The following is a 17,055-nucleotide window of genomic DNA, read 5'->3' on the forward strand; positions in this document are numbered from 1 at the left end:
GAAGTGAACCTGATGCTGCCTGAGCAATTACAGGACTAGCCAGGGCCCGGAATCTTCACAGCCTCCCTCGCCGTCAGCTGGAAATCCTGAGCCATGTTCAGCATGCACTGCTGCTTTTCCACATCGTCCTTGTTCCAGGACCACTGATGGTCAAGAGGCCTGTCATCAGGGCTGGGCAGTGTCAGGACACAACTGAGGCCGGGCAGTATCAGGGAAATGCAACTGATTATCAGGGTTCCATTGGAGTCCTAGAGACTATGCTACCAAGAGGTCTAGATATGGGGGCTCACAAAGAGGTGTCGACAGTCCTTGCAGGAGGACTCAGAAACTGAAAGAGATTTGAGGAGGAAAGAACCAGAATAAAAAGTATCAGAGTTCAGAGATGAATGGCTCAAGAGGAAATTTGCTGATGGCTGTCATTGTCACCTGGTGCTTGTAAGCTACCTATACAAGAGGCCTCCTGGACAGCTAGGTCTGGCCAAAGAGATATAAACACAGTCAGGTCAAATAATAGTCTACTGTCTCACTAAGGGGAAAAGCCAAAATCCTACAGGCCTACAAACCCCTGCAGTTTTTGCCTCCAATCCTCCCCTCTATGACCTCAGCTCCTATTGTTCCTTTCTAACGTTGCTCCAACCACATTGGCCTCTGTGTTCAGAATGTTCCCCCATCCACATGGCCACTTCTCTCACCTCTTTGAGGATTTAACTCCATGTCTTCTGAATGTGGCTGGAACTCTAGGGATGGAAATCATCTTGGAGAGTGACACCTTCCTGACTATTTAAAATTTTAATATTCCTTTCCCCACACTCCCCATCATCCTTCTCTGCTGTTTTCCTCTGATCAATACTGCCTCATGTATTATATGCTTACCTCATTTTTCTCTCTCTCTCCCCATTAGAATGTAGGTTTTACAAGGACAGTTTTTCAGTTTTGTTCACTGCTGCAGTCCAGTGCCTGGCACATAGTAGGCACTCAATATATAATTAAATGGATAAGTGTGGGGTTTCTAGAAAGGCTGCTTAAGGGAAGGTGACAGCTCAGAGAATGCTCTTTGGCCCTTCCCTCTTCCTTTCCTTCCTCCATCCCTTGGTCTGGAACTCAGACATCATGGGTGGAACTCCAGTTGCCACCTTGGATCCCGAGGTAACCTTGGGATTGAAGCCATGCACTAGCATTGTAGAGCAGACAAAGGAACCTAGGTGGAGCCACTTCACTGGCCCTGATGACAGTCCCCAGACTTCTTTTACAGGAAGTAGAATAAACTTCTACCTCATAACAGCTTATAGGTAACTGCTGCGCTGGCACTGGGCCTCAGAACTAGACACTGTGTCCACAAGTCCTTTCCTCCCTCCTCTGAGGCAAACTCCTGCACTTTCCAATGCCACCCTCTCTTGAGCACATTTCTGAACTCTGTCTTCTCTTTGGCAGAATTCTGCTTTTCTTTTCTTGACTATAGCATGCATGGCACTAACTTGTAATTTGGGTAAGTATGTTTCTTTTCAGTAGGTTCTGAACTCATAGAGGACAGAGACCATCACCTATTCTTCTCTGAATCCCAGCAACTAGCACAGAACTTGGTGCTAGGGCTGGCCGTATCTGACACATAATAGAGGCTGAACAAATGGATGCTGAATTGATTGGCTGAACACCTCAGGGCTTGGAAAATCAATGGTTCCAACTACAGACTCTATTCTATAGTCACATGTCAGAGCCAGAAGAGCTCATCCTTGTATCATTATCATGTTAATAATAATGATTAGGATAATGATAATGATGATAGCTTCTTACATAGGAATATCACTTTGTAATTTTCAAAGTACTCTCCAACCTGTTATTGCATTTGTACATCACAGTGGCCTCTGAAGTGTGCAGGGCCAGGTATACTGCTGTCCAGGTTATAGATGGGGAATGTGGTGATCAGACAGGCTAACTAAGTCTTTCAAGTCATTCAACTATTAATAGGCAGAATTAAGACCAAAATTCGGTCTTCGGTCTGCCAAACCAGAGCTCAGCTGTGAATGATAAAACTAAATGACTAAAACATCATGATGATAATAAATAATACCCAGCCCGCCCCCCCCCCAAAAAAAGGGAAAAAATTATAAAAACCAGCTTCTTCTTATCCTAACAGAAAAGGGCCATTTCTAAATGCTGTAGTAGCAAATAAAAGCAAAAAAGAAAAGAAAAAAGAAAACAACCACCCAAACCCTCAACCAATCCAGAACTATTAAAGAGGTGGAAATAGAGCCATCCACTGAAATACAAGCAGCCTTTAAAAAGAATAGTGGAAGTCTTTGCATACTGATATGGAAAGATGACCAAGGGCTATATTGCTGGGCAAAAACAAAAACAAAAACAAAACCACACACACACACACACACACACACACACACACACACACACAGAAAACAACAAAGCCAACCCCCCCCCCCAAAAAAAAAAAACCAACCCCACCCATTTATAGATTAGTACACATGGTGTGATTCCATTTATATAAAACTGGGATCAGCAAGCTACAATTCACAGGCGCCCTACTTTTTTTGTAAATAAAGTTTTATTGGCACTCAGCCACACCCATTTATTTACATACTGTCTACAGCGGTTTTAACATTATAGCCGCAGAGATGAGCAGATGCAACAGGGATCATCTGGCCTGCTAAGCCTAAAATATTTACTATCTTGCCTTTTACAGAAAAAGTTTGCCAACCCTAGTCTAGAATTTACTTTATATAAACTATCTGGAATGAGATAACAAGCCATGATTAATGGTTCTCAGGAGGTGGTAGTAACAGAGAATGGTAAGTTTTTAGAGTACATCTTATATGCGTCTGTATTGTTTGAATTTTTCCTCCCAACAGGTGTTATTTTAAAAATAGGCAGAAATGAAGAGATTTCCATTTTGAATTTAGAAAGGCAGGCCAATGGCAGTGGTGGGTGGTGACAGTGGTGATGGTGAGAGCGGGTGTGGAAATCTATTTGCAACTCCTTGGCTCACAGTGTCACTTCCGAGGGCTTGAAAGAGAAAATACGTACTTTTTAGTACCTTCCAGTCCTGGTTGATTCACCTTGGCCTTTCCTGAGTTATTTCAGATTCTCTAACATGTGCTTTGAACTCTTCTTCCCTCTGTCTGGAACACCATCTCACCACTGCTCTTCTCAACCTGTAGGTCTTTGTTTGTTTCAATGTCACCTGCTCAGCGAGGCCTTCACCTCTACCGACTGCCACTCTGAAGTGGGCTCCTCATTTCTCTTCCTCAGAGTAGCTTGCTCTTCCCTAACTTCTCATGCTTCTCACTTCTAATTTATCTACTTCTTTATTGTTTGTCTCCCTCACTCACCTTTACACTCCCTCAGAATAGGAACCATGACCATTCTGCTCACTGGTGTATCCTCCATACCCAGCCCAGGGTGTGGCACGAAGTAGAAGCTCAATAAACATTTATCAAATGGATGAATGATCTCTACACCTGTTCATGGATGTCCTAGTCTGTCCCTGCCCAGGAAGAGGCCACCACACCTGCTGGAAGATGAGAATAAAGATTCCCACCCACCTATTCTGTCGATTTCTCTGGCCTGGAGATTGACAATAACCTCCCCCGGACTCCTTTGTAATAACTGTATCCAAAAGAAAGGACCCTCCTCATTCCTTTTGTTTTCTTCTAGCAAAGGGTAAAATCTACCCAGGAGGCAGAATTCAGATAAAAGTGCCTCAAAGCATGGTCTCAAAAAATACACAAATGACATGACTGCATCCAGAATTATCTCCCAGGAGGCCTGTCTAGAAATGGCTGACACCACAGCCACTTTCCAGGAGCAACTGAAACAGAGATACCAAGAAACCACCCATCTCTATATTATGATTAGGTGGGCTGCCAACGCCAACTTCTCATTTAGAAATGTCTGTCAGTTTAGGAAGTGAACTCCCCAGAGGCAGGGACTTTGCTCTGTTTTCACAGTGTGCAGCGCATAGTAGGTTCTCACTAACGATTTCCTGATTGAACAAATGAATAAACATTCCTGATCTATCCTAACTCCTTATGAAAAATCCTAATTCTATGATGTTTAACGTAAGCCTGGTCAATCTGATGGTCTTCTAGGACTCAGAATTTGGATGCAGACTGGAAAGTGACTCAGAGTCAAGAGTGAGGCAGCCACACTTGTCTTAGGAAATGGAGAAGCAATGAAAATTATTTTTCAGAGAGGAGAATGGAGCAAATACTCAGAAAGGGGCAGGGAGGAGACTCATGGGTCCTGGAGACAGAGGAGGGTAATCCCAACCTCTGACCCTCCCACCCTGATTTCAGTCCCTTACACTTCCTATTCTAGGGCTCTCAGACTCCAAAAATACACCCCCTTTTGGAATTCAGTTTGAGGAAGTTTTCATTATCTGTGCTATTAAAACCTAGAACGCTTTTTAGCTTAAATTAGTTTGGCCGTTAAGTTTATTTATTTTTCTATAATAGTCTTTTTTTTTTTCTGTCTCACATTGGTTGAGGCCATAGGATCTGGCAGCACAGTAGACCCTTTCTGGGATCTTGGGACAGGGAGAAGGAGACAGGGTAAGGCAGGGGTGCTTGGGTCCCAGCAAATAGGCTACCCAAGCAGAGACTAGAGACATAGCAGAGGGGTGACTAATATTAGGAGATGTGAAATCTGAAGACGGAGGCAGCTCCAGGTCTCACCGGGTACCTCCCACCCTAAACAGACACATTTATCTTAGTACAGGTACCACAGATCTTAATAAGATGGTGAAGGATGCATGGATGGGCTGTGCCTCTGCTCTCCCCAGTAATTGGCCTCCTTCAGTCCCTTGGCTGGCTTAGATGGCATCTAGGTAGGTCTTATTCTCTGGGGCTGTGTTTTGGACTTGACGACCCCTCTAGATATGATTTCAGCCCAACAGAGGAAAGTGGAAAGGGCAGCTGTGGGAAAGAGGACCTGGAGGTGCCCATAGATTCAGTGGAGAAGATCTAGGGGAGAGGTGGCCACAGCCAGATAACCCTGAACAAGATGACTAGGGAGGAAGCCGAGGGAGTTTCTACCAGTAACTTACTATATGCAGGGATGGTGAAAAGGAGTCATCTTGTAAGGAGGCTGAAAGTGAGACTTCTGGGGTGAAATTTTAGAATCTCCATCAAGTAGAAGACTCAGGTGAGACAGGTCAGAAGTCACGCTGGTGGCTGATAAGGCTTGGTTGGGGTTAAAGGACATTATCCGAGTTGGCTCCAAGTGCCACGTTTGTGTGACTTTTTCTGGCTGTGTTCAGCTTTTTGGGTATAGGTGTAACAAAGGGTGCATTTTGAAAGGTTTACACAATAGAAGGACCTCAGGCTAGGAAAACTGAAAGTACTGATGAGGTTGTGATTAGAGAGATGATTAAGAAGAAAAATGATGATGATGATGATGATGATAATATAGCAGTGGATGGTGGTGGGTGGAGCGATGGGGTCACAGGCTGTGTCTAAGTTGTCTAAGTCATGTCCTCTGAATTCCATCACCTGTGACAGTGTTTGCTGTGCTATCAGCATGAGTCCAGGAGGGTTAGCAAATGGCAGGTGTCTGCAGGAAGAGAGGCCCAGGCCAGCCCCATGAGGAAAGAAGACCACAAGCAAAACATGTCTAATCTGTGCGCCAAGCATCTTCTAGAACTGTATCTGACAAATTGCAGACAATCGATAGTTATGAGGATGTTAATGAATAGATGGGTGCACAGTGCTCAGGACAGTGCCGGCAGTTGGTAGACACTGTTGGCTATTACTATGATTGATGTTATTTGTGAGCTCATGTGAGATAGTCCCAGGAGTTGCCAAAATTATTTAATTAGAGAGCAGTTTGAAAGGTTGCTGAAGTCCCACATTATGCAAGTGGGGGGACAGGAGCCAGAAACTTTTTTTATTTTTAACTGGTCACGTGAGTCCATTTGTGCACACAGGCTGATGAGGCCTGGGTGCACCTGGGTTACAGTTACACTAACAAAATCAATCACCTCTATCTGTAGAGTCTTTAGTACAGACTGGATATTGTGCTCAGACATATAATAAGTATGTGATACCTTTTAATTTTAACCTTCTGAAACATAATTAGATAGATAGAGATAAGAGAGATGGATTCTAAGAGATAATAATTTGCCAAGCCCACAAATCAAGCAAGAAATGGAGTTGTAATTTGGATAACGGTGTCTGGGATAATTAGGGAAGAAGAAAAGGTCACAAAGAGAGAAGAAAGTGGAGTGCTTGAGAGCCTGGAACTAATCCTACTCAACTATGACTGCTCCTATTTGAACATTATGGGATGCTTATATGTGCCAGGCACCGAACCAAGAGCTTTGATGCATGAACTCATTGATCTTTACATTTCTGTGAGGTAAGAATTAGTCTACTATCATTTTATAGATGAGGAACTGGAGTTTTCAAGAGGTTAAATAAACTTGCTCAATTCCGCTCAATTGCTAAGTGGTAGCCATGAGGCCTGAGCTCAGTCAATCTGACAGTCTAGACCAGGCAGGGACTTGGCCTGTTCTTGTAAGCAGATGTTATTGGAGCACAGTTACACTCATTCCTTTGTATTTTGTCTTCGGCTGCTTTAGTGCTACAAGGACAGAGCTCAGCGGTTGTGATGGAGATGATGTGGCTCACAACCTAAAATGCTTACTATGTGGTTCTTTAAGAAAAAATTTGCTGACCCCTGCTCTCGACCCTTATAGTACTGAACTTGTCTTAATTAACCCAAAAGTGCAATGAGAATAAAAGAATGGGAAAACTGGAGGGATGACCAAATGTGCTCAGGAAGTATCAGAACGTGTCTAGCCTACGGCAAGGTGCCAGAGTGTCCATGGGACAGAGGCCCAGGCACTGTGACCCCAGGGGTTTGATGAGCTGTCCATATGCGCACAGAAGTTACCCAGGCTGGTGGGAGGCTGTGGGTGGAGAGGAGGATTGAGGTTTACATCAGAATCCTCAGCGAATGCGGGGGAGTGACCAGGAAGAGGTTAGTGGATATGTGTGGGCTGAGGTTGTGAGATTGAAGAGCCATGAAAGATCATCATAGAAAAAAATCGAGAAAAGGGGAGGAATGATGTGAAAATAGAAATGAGGTGTAAAAAGAATGCTGGCCTCTTCTCCCAGGCCTGGGGCAAATGGGTGCGAAAGGTAAGCCACCTGGAGGGCCACGGGGGAGGCAGGTGTTCTGCAGGTGGCAGCGCTGCTGTGTGGTGATCAGCCCATTGCTCTTCCCCCTACCCTAGGCTTTCCCTCGGGCAGGTCTGATGGGCCCTGCCTTCAGTCATCTCTGCCACCAGCGCCCTTACCTGTGTAGTCGATGACAAAGCCAACATTGCTCACTGATGCATCGCTGCGGAAGGCAAGGAAGAGGCTGTTGCTGCTGCTCTCAATGCGGCTGGGGAGCTGGGAGCCGTAGAAGCTCCCTATGAGAGGGCTCAGAGAGTCCCGCCCGTCGTAGACGTGGAGGAAGTCATAGCCAGGCTCCAGGTTAAAGCTGGGGAACAAAAACACCCCACCCCACCCCACCAAGGTTAAATACGGCTTGTATTGGGCACAACCAAAGTTGGTTTAACATCTAAAATTCCATTACTTATGTCATATCATAGAATAAAAGACACAAACTACATGCTCATCTCAATGCAACTGTCCCTTGGTAACTGTGGGGGATTGGTTCCAGGCCTCCCAGACAACACGCCCTCCACCCACGGGTGCCCAACCCTGAGACTTCCTGGCGGGGCGGGCGGGGTGGGGGGGCCGGGGGGATGAGGCCCCAGCCACTTCCCAGTGAGTGGAGAAGATGGAAAAAGCAGGCGTGGGCAGAGGAGGCAGATTCCAGAGTCAGCATTCAGAAAGCTGGAGCTGAAACGGAACATCCTCTTTTTAAAAAAAATTTAATTGAAATGTATCTGACATATACTGCTGTGTAAGTTTAAGGCATACAACAAGTTGACTAGATACATTTATATATGCAATATGATTGCCATTGTAGTAATAATTAGCACCTCTATCACCTCATATAATTATCATTTCTTTTTAGTGGCTGGACTAATTGAGATCGAGTCTCTTAACGAGTTTGGTGATTATAATACAATATTGTCTATATTCACTATATTATGCATAGAAGGGAAAATGAGTTACCAACTCTACACACCCAGGGGTCAGTCGGAGCGGGTCCAGAACCCAGGTCTCCTCCCTGCTTCTGTGCTACGCTGCACCTGCTTTTTCAAGAGGGAAAGAGCCGGCCCGGGAGCCATTCCCAGGCAGGAAGGGCCTGTTTCCAGCAGGACCCTAGCTTCATTCCTGTGTCCCTGAGCCAGCTCTCGCTCTCCTGAGGACTTGCTACCACCCCACTCCTGGCACCCACAGCTGTGCCTCTTTCTTAGCAATCCTGACTATGGTGTGAGGAGAAAAATCTTTTTAAAAAACTGACTCAGTTTAGTAAATGGAATATTAGAGTTTTTGAATGTAATCTATCCCACTGGGATGGAGAGAGTGAAAATGATGGAAAACACCAGGGACTGGCAAGACTGTGGAGCCACTGGGATCAACCACTTTGGAAAGTTTCACGATATCTACTAGATCTGAATATATGCCTGATGATGCTATGATTCCACTCTTAGGTATATATCCAGCAAAGGCCATTGGAACTAATTGAGCATGCAAAGGTGAAAACAGCAGAATACAAGGAAGTGAGTGTGCAGAGAACAGATTTCTGATGCAAACTCAGCCACAGCCCAGCCACAGGCTGGGATACTCAGATACTCCATTTGGCTGGACTGAGAATGCCACGCAGTCCCACCCTTTGGTTGAGACGTGTGGCGGAGGGCGGGGCCATGGCAACTCTCGGTCAGATGGATAGGGCTGGCAGAGAGAGAGGATGAGGGGTAGAGCCAGACATGCATGACTTCCTTCCTACATGGCACCCTCTCACACTGGGTCAGCTGCAGGGTCACTCCACCACTGCCGGGTGGGATGGTCTTCCTGCACCATAACTCAGCTGCCATCCACCTGCTCTTCTACAAGTCACCTGGGAGAGACCTGGTCAGTCTTGGTCACAGATTATGGCTCCACCACTTCCTAACTACCTTTCTCTGTCCCTGCCATTTTATCTGAGTACCCTCCTAGATCAGGCACTGTACAAGGTGCCTGGGACATGGGATATGTCAGACACCACCCCTTCTTCCAGATGGGGCTGGGGCTAAAGGAAGTGATGGATGTGAAGTTGATACAGCAAAGTCTAAAGTCTGTACAGGTGTATGGGGTCACAACACAAAGTTCCTCGGGAGGAGAAAATGAAGCTTTTGTGAAGGCCAAGCTGGCGTTGAGCCCAGGGAGATGAAAAGACCCTCAGCGGTTGAAAAGGACGCCGCTGTGAAGGGAGAAGCAGAGGCTTGGAGACTGCTCGTACTTCAGTCTGGCTGGAGCCCAGGGATCGGGATGGGTGAGGTTCTACTGCGGTGGGGGCACTGAATAGAGAGGCAGGCAGCAAACAGATTGCTTAGAATGAAATTCACAAGTTTGGACTTTAATTTATAGGGAAGAAGGAGCTGTGTAGGATTTTAAAATAAAGGATCTATTTATTGTTTCCTTTTTTAAAAGTGAAATGTAATTTATACATCATGAAATGATCATCTCTTAAGTGCACGGCTCTACCAGCTTTGACACATGCATATCAAGTTTTGCCGATCCTAAAACTTCATGTAAGTGGAATCATTCATTATGTGCTTTCGTGTGTGTCTGTCTCCTTTTGCTCAGGGTGCTCTTTCTGAGATTCACTCACACTGCAGGCACCAGGAGTTCACTCCTGATTGCTAAGAAGTATTACCACACGTTAAAATGGAAAACAGGGTGGTTAATGTAGCATTTTCACAGACAAGACCACTCTGCGGCTAGCTAAAGAAGAGACTGGCATGGAAGGCAAGATGGGGGCAGAGGTACCCCTTAGGATACTAGGGTCATAATTTAGATGGGCAATAACAAGACTGCAACCAGGGCAGCAGCTGGGAGGATGCACCAGAGGGGAAACAGGAGGCGTGTTAAGGCAGCAGAGGCTCCACACCCTGGTCACTCATAAAAGAAGCAGTGAAGGGGGATGATGGTGCCAGGCCCCCGCGTTCAGAATGGAGCTTGTCTGGGGAGGAGCAATATGCTTGTGTGTTGCAGCCTAGGCTCCTGCAGCACCAGAGACAGCCAACAGCTGGATGTATGAGCTGCAGCTCAGCAGGATGTCTGGGCGGGTGGCTGAGGGGAGTTGGCAGTTTCGGAGAGAAAAGCCCTGGGAGTGGATGAGCTTGTCCAGGAAGGAGGTGTGGGTGAGAAGAGAAATGGCTTGAGACATGGCCTGGCCAAGGAAGAGGGCCATGAGGGGGGAGCGGTGCACTCACAGAAGAAGTTTGAGAACCGGGAGGAAGGGGCAATTGCATAAAACCCAAGGGGAGAAGCAGAGTAGGGATTGAGGGGGCGATCAAGAGGTGCCGGGGATAAAACATGGACAGTTCCACTTTGTTTAGCAACCAGTTCGCTGGTGTCTTATTAGAAGAGTTGCCAGCAGGCCCGTGGGCAGAGATTAGCTCTCAGTGGTTCTCTGTGAAAGGAGGGGAGGAAGGAGAGAAAAGCAGAGACAACTCTTTAGAAGAGCTTGCCTTTAAAAGAAATAAAGGAGATCATGGGGGAGCTTCATAGGGGTGCACCTGAGAAAAACCTGAGCCTGTTTCTAAGTTGGGGAGCGAGCTGGAATGAGCTGGGTGAGAGCAGGGGAAAAAATGCTGGAGGGCAGAAGACAAGAATCCAGCAAGGCCCTATTTTCTGAATCTCAAGAGCTTTGGAGCTAAAAAAATAATAATAATAATAAGAAGAAGAAAGAAGTAAGAATATATGTGAAGCCACTGAGCGCCATTCTGGGCCCATAGGAGACTTTGCGTAAATGCTTGGGTCTCTTCGTTTTGGTGCTCCTACACCTCCCCGGGGCCAAGCACTCAAGGCAGACCTGTGTATACTCACCCAGACACCCAGGTCTGAACCCCCTAGCTGCTCTGAACCCTTCGTCTCCCTCCCAGGGAAAGGTACATACATGTTAAATACCAGGGCGATGACGTAGTCTGGTGAGACGGTCACCTTCCAGTCGCACTCCTTGCCCGGCGGGTAGGGCTCTGGGTAATTTGGAGACAGGATGACTCCCGAGGGTCCCGTCAAGTCTCCCCCGCAGGGAGCTGAGGAGAGAAGACAAGGGTAAGACGCTCCCTTCACCAGGTCCAATTTAATGGGTATTTGTAGGCACAGAAGAGGAGGGATTGAGTCTGATACACCTGAGATGACACCTGGCCCTGGAGGCCAAGGGGAGGGTGGAATGTAATGGATCTGAGGTTTCCCCTTGAAGGGATGGAACGTTTTGGAACTAGAGGCGGTGGTGGCGCAACAATGTGAATGCACTAAATGCCACCGAGCCATTCATTTCTCATTGGCTAATTTCACTTGAAGGAATGACTCAAAAACAAAACCTGTGACTCTGCCAGCTCCTGGCTGTATGACGTTAGAGAACTGGCCTAACCTCTCTGGACCTCAGTGTCTTTCTATTGCAAAAAGAGACAATACCTCCTTCCTGGGGTGGCTGCAAAGATTTTGATGTTGGAAAGCACCTGGCATACCATAAGCAGTCAATACCTGGAGCCATCATGCATCTTTCAAACCCGTGAAACACCTGCTCTCCGCCCACTGCCTCACATTCACTTTCCAGGAGAGGCGGGCACTGCGCGTATTTACCGAGTCCTGGTGCAGTTGGTCAGGAGTGGCAAACATTACCATGTTCACCTGCCAAGTGCACCAGCCTCCTACACTGCCAGTGCTCTTGGCACCTGCTTGGGGCTGCAGATCCCATCCAATTTTCCAAAAGACATTCTCCAAGAGAGCATGTACGCCTCAGCCGTATGGAGAGACTACAAATCCCCATGAGTTCACGGTGGTTTCCCTCCCCAGATGACAGGCCTTCCCAGTTGGCAGGAGAGGGAAGGTGGCTAGCGATACAGCAGGCTGCTTACCCAGAGTCCCCTGGGCCCTTCCCAGATCCTGAGCCAGGTTCTGCACTAGTTGGCCGGGCTATTGCCCTGCAGCATGAGGGTTTGGTCAAGTGGAGGCTGAGAAGTAGATGGGGTCATTAACAGGAAAAGATGGCCAAGACTATGACTGTGGCTTACGACGCACCATCTGAGATTGGCAGCGAAGCAGTCAAACAGTGAGCCCACGGGAGCATGGAGAGCCGTGCAAGAGGAAGTCAGAAAATCCAAGACTGGACATGGGGTGGGAGCCAAGCCTGTATCCAAGGCTGAACTGAACAGCAGCCGCTGGCCCGTTGCAGAGATGAGCAATATTTATTGCCTCACAGTGCAGCTTTTACTCAGAGCAATGCTTAAAGGGCTAGAGCAACCCTCCACAGGGTCTCTTTAAAAATGGTAGGTCTTCAAGCCAGGCCATAAAAGTCCTAACATGGTTGAACAGCAAACCTGAGTGGTCATGAGTAGTGTGTTTTTTTCCATGGGAAATATATCTCAAACACCAACTTGAGTACCAGAAACACTCAAGTGGGCACCTATTAAATGTCAGGCATGAGCTATAGCATTTTAGTTGCCTTATCTCATTTATGTCCCAAAGAAACTCAGTGAGCTATGGACTATCCTTCCTGAGTTAGAAAGGAGGAACTGAGGCTCAGAGAGCTTGTCACACGCCCAGAGTCACTCTGAGACTCAAATCCACGCATGTCTGGCTCCAGAGTCCATCAACTGGCTCTACCACCTCAGAACTGCTGATGGCCATGGGAGAAGGGAGGGGCGTCCCTCCCCATGGGCCTGCAGGGCCCAGGGCCCAGGCACAAGAGCTTCTGTGAGTGAGGATTCTTCCTCAGTCAGGTCTGCCTTGTATCTCCCGCGCTCCCCCTCCACTGAGCCTTCTCTAGAGAAAATGGTTAGATGAATGGGACAGACCAGAGTAAAACCGCATTTAACAAGGCAAGACCTCACTGTCCACAGATGGGGTGAATCTAGGCATTTCTGAAACCGCCTGTTTTTCTTCGGCTAACCCCTAAATTGGGCAGATCATTCCCGGAGTGCTGAGAAGTGGGCAGGCTGCACTGAGGTATGAGAGTTGTGACAAAGGCCATCAATTTTGAAGTGACACAGTCCCAGGTTCAATTTTTGACTATGCCCCTTACTGTGAGTTTGGGCACGTTATCATATCTCTCTGAACCCCCATTTCCTGGTCTATAAAACAAACTGAAAAGAACGATGATGGTAATGGCTTCTACTGTATGTTGTAGTTACTATGAGCTTTACAGCATTATCTTATTTAATCCTCAAAACAACCCTGTGAAATAGGTACTTTTACTCTCCCCATTTCAGGGGCGGAAAGCGAGGCACAGGGAGATGAAGTGATTTATCCAAGGCCACAAAGCTTGTTGTGGTGAAGCCGGACTGGAACCTGGCTAGTTGGAACCCAGAACCTGAGTCTACATGGTGATTCTATTTGCGATCACGTGGCCACATTGTCCAGCCCAGCGCCTACCATGGGGATGACTCTCAACAAATACTTGTTTTCTTCCTTGGCTTCCTCCCTGTAATGAAGAGATGCTAAGGCCAGCCAGGCCAATCCTGGCAGACGGCCAAGGGAGCTGGAAACTAGGGGCTTGTCACTGGGAGGGCCGGGCTGTTTGAGAGAGAGGCAAAGACTTCCACTTTGTTGCCTAAGAGGCATTCCCCAGGCCATAGGGCACAGGAATGGGTAACGAGAGCTGAGTTTCCCGCTTTGCCCTGCTCGCTGCCCATTTACTGCCATCAGCTTCATGCAGGGTAGCCCTTCTTCTCCACCTGGGATGGTCTTGTCTCAGGACCTGCTTTTCTGCAAGATAAGCCTACGGAATCCCTGCCATGAAGGATGCTGAATCAGAGGGGCCTTGGAAGTCATGTGATTCCCTCCACGGCCTTACCAGACAGAATGCCCCGGGCCAGATGGAACTCTGGTTCAGGGAGGGAAGTGATTCCGAAAGCTCGAAAGAAGGAAACTGGGAAAGGAGGAAGGGCAGAGGAAGGGAGGAGGGAGGGAGAGAAATTAGTATTTCCTGAGATTCGGGTTAGTTGTGAGTTCACCCCACAATGCTAGGAGGAAGTCTATTTTCTTTCACTTTACAGATGAGGAAACGGAGGCTCAGAGAGTCAAAGTAACCTTCCCATGGCCACTGAACTAGCAAATGGCAGAGCAAGGAAATAATGTGGATCTGTCTCCTTCACTATCCCACACGCTTTGCGACAGTCACGACATGTAGTTGAGAACTGAGCTGGTCTGGAACCCGGATCTCGCCCTCCTGTCCACAGCACACGCACATGCTCCGTCACCTACTCAGAGGACTACCAGTTACCATTGAGGGAGAGGATCCAGGGGTCTTCAATGCCAGGCCTCAGAGATGGCCCGCAAAGCCAGACCTCAGATGCGGGGATTGAGCCGTGTGGAGAGAGGCAGGGCCCTGCCGGGTGGGCACTGCGGGGTACACGTCTCCGGAAGTCCCTGGAGCCCGTCTCCAGCAGGGGCGTCAGTGTGTGCTGTGCGGCAGGAAACCGCAAGGCTCTGTATCCAGAGGGATCGGGGTTTCAGGGTTGGCTCTGCCATGTCCTGGCTCTGTGATTTGGGACAAGATATCCAAATGTGTCCAAGTTTCAGTTTCCTCAACTGTAAAATGAGGGAATGGCACTCATTATGGAGAGCTGCCGGGAAAGCTAAACGAGGTTGTAGAAATAAATGTCCAGTATGGGGCTGGCACACAGTAGGGCTCAGTGGCTACTGGTTCCCCTCTAGCACTCACTGCTGACACGGAAACATGTTCAGTACCTTGCCTGAGTAAAAGGGCCGAGTGGAAGTGAACATCGGAATGTTTGTCTCTCTCTCCTTCTTTCCTGCTCCCCTCTCCCTCCAAGCTCCCTCCTCCTTCTAGTCTCCAGTTGCTATGCTAGGGAGCAGGATTATTCCAGCCCAACCCCTATAAATAGCTGCATGACCTTGGACATGTCTCAGAGCCTCCAATTTGTCCTCCATCCAATGGGGATATTTTAAGACTTAGGGCAGATCCGGAGAACCGACACCCAGGTGACCAACATTGACCTTGGGAGGAGGAGGAGCAGGGTTCCTTCCTTCACACCCAAGCCTGGGGGTGACCTTCTAGAGCTGTGGGTAATAGAAGAGCCATTTCAGAATCTGCTGACCTACTACCCGACATGACCATTGTCCCCTTCCAACCTATACATCCTGGGCCAGGAGAAAAGGGAGAGACACACCTGGCTTAGGAACCTTTGGGACCATTTTGGAGAGTGAAGAATGTGGTTTGTGTGTGGGGATTTTCTGCAACTTTGGGCTGTTCTGAGTCTCCTGGCCAGACTCAAGGTGCAGCAGCCATGTATGTGGACAGGGGGTCTGGAGCGCCCACGTGCTGAGGCCAGGGGGGCAGGGCTTGCGCTATGCTGTTCTGTACCTATGCATGTTGGCGGGCTGGGCTGCCAGAAGAATCTGTTCTCGATCTTCACGCAGCTGATCTCTGCGCTGCCCTGCAGGGCGTAGCCGGGGTCACACTGGAACACCGTGGAGTCGCCAGCTTCCCAACTGTCACCACTCCGGCTCCCGTTCTGTGGGACCCCAGGGTCATTGCAGGACGTGGCTGTGGACACTGGGACAAGAAAACAGAAGAGGAGGTGGGTTGCCTAGGTGTCAGCCACATGAGGCTCCCCATGCACTCCCCTCACTGACATCACCACGTCCGTCAGCTGGGCCCCTGCATCATCTTCGACACCTCCCAATAGTGCTACCATCTCCGTTCTCACCCCCATTACTTCCACTCCCTCTGCCACCACTGCCACTGCCACCCATTCTCCCAACTTCTTCACCATCCCTGTCACCCTGTCCTGAGAAACTGAGTTGAGCATGATGGCGCTGCTATGATTGTAGGACTGAGTTCAGCTTGATTTACCGATACGAGCTGTTATAGAGCTAAGCTTTGCAATCTTGTCTAATGTAGGTAACATGATCTGTATAAGGGAGTGACAAGATAATTAAGTATAAACTCCAAATTCAATCAGCAGGGGCTGCAAAGGAGTCTGGGGGTCGGCTGCCCGAGCGCTGAGCAGTGGCTGTGAAGATGCTGGGAATTACTCAGGCGGGTGAAACCCATATTCTCTCTTGCGTGGCAAACAACCAAAGACTCATCAGACTGGAACTAAAGATAAACCCAATGTTTGTAACAAAGCAGAGGTCAAAACAAGAATAAGTAATTGAGATGTATTAAAAATTCAAAAAACCCAGGAATTTGGGAGCTGCGTGTAGTCTTAATACCTAAGCTAGTGTAACACAAAGCAGATGTTTTAAGTGAATACCCAATGAATGACGGAAGGGAGGAATAAATGAATTAACGAATGAGTGAGTGAATGAATGAAGCATGAGAAAGTGCACCAAAGGAAATGGTGTACACAGAAGTCCGGAGAAAGGATTCTGAGGCAGCTGCAACAAGCCAGCTGCCGCCACAGTTCCCACTATGTCATCATTCACAGACGGGTCGGCAGGACCCGGGGACAAGAGGTTTTGGGGGCCACAGGATCAATAACATTCATTTATTTGGAGGGTCAGTTTTTCTTTAAAATTTTGGGGAAAATAACTTTTATACTAAAACAAGTGAATTTATTATGGAGTAGGATGTAAAATTCATACTCGTTTTTAAGCAAAACCATGAAGCTGCAAAGAGATTTTTGCTTCCTACACCCTTTTGGATCTTCTGAAAATAGGCATCCACTCCCTTCTGCTATTCAGAGACTTCAGTGGAAAAGTCCAAGAAGCGCCAGCCCAGGGCAACAGTTCACACGCATATCACTAAGTATAAGACCTAGGCTTGTGTGGCGAGTCCGGAGTTACAGTATCTAACACCTGACACCTAACAACGCCTAAGACAGTATACAGCAAACTAGGCCTGCATCCCGATCTGGCTCTGTGCCCGTTCTTGTCAATGAAGTTTAATTGGAACACAGGCATGCTC

General features: G+C 47.8%; 1 protein-coding gene across 4 annotated transcripts in view; it reads right to left on the minus strand.

Moving 5' to 3' along the window:
• The window catches only part of CSMD2 (CUB and Sushi multiple domains 2), a gene marked incomplete at its 5' end in the record, with an annotated part of 547,039 nt that overhangs the window by 100,351 nt on the left and 429,633 nt on the right, over window positions 1-17,055 (minus strand). For all 4 annotated transcript variants that reach the window (XM_080658115.1, XM_080658114.1, XM_080658113.1 and 1 more), the window contains 3 exons: window positions 7,310-7,497; window positions 11,074-11,212; window positions 15,508-15,699. In XM_080658115.1, the coding sequence (XP_080514241.1) occupies window positions 7,310-7,497; window positions 11,074-11,212; window positions 15,508-15,699 (519 nt within the window). The remainder of the gene's footprint in view (window positions 1-7,309; window positions 7,498-11,073; window positions 11,213-15,507; window positions 15,700-17,055) is intronic.

The sequence above is a fragment of the Plecotus auritus genome (assembly GCF_963455305.1).
Source record: "Plecotus auritus genome assembly, chromosome: 2".
Lineage (NCBI taxonomy): Eukaryota > Metazoa > Chordata > Mammalia > Chiroptera > Vespertilionidae > Plecotus > Plecotus auritus.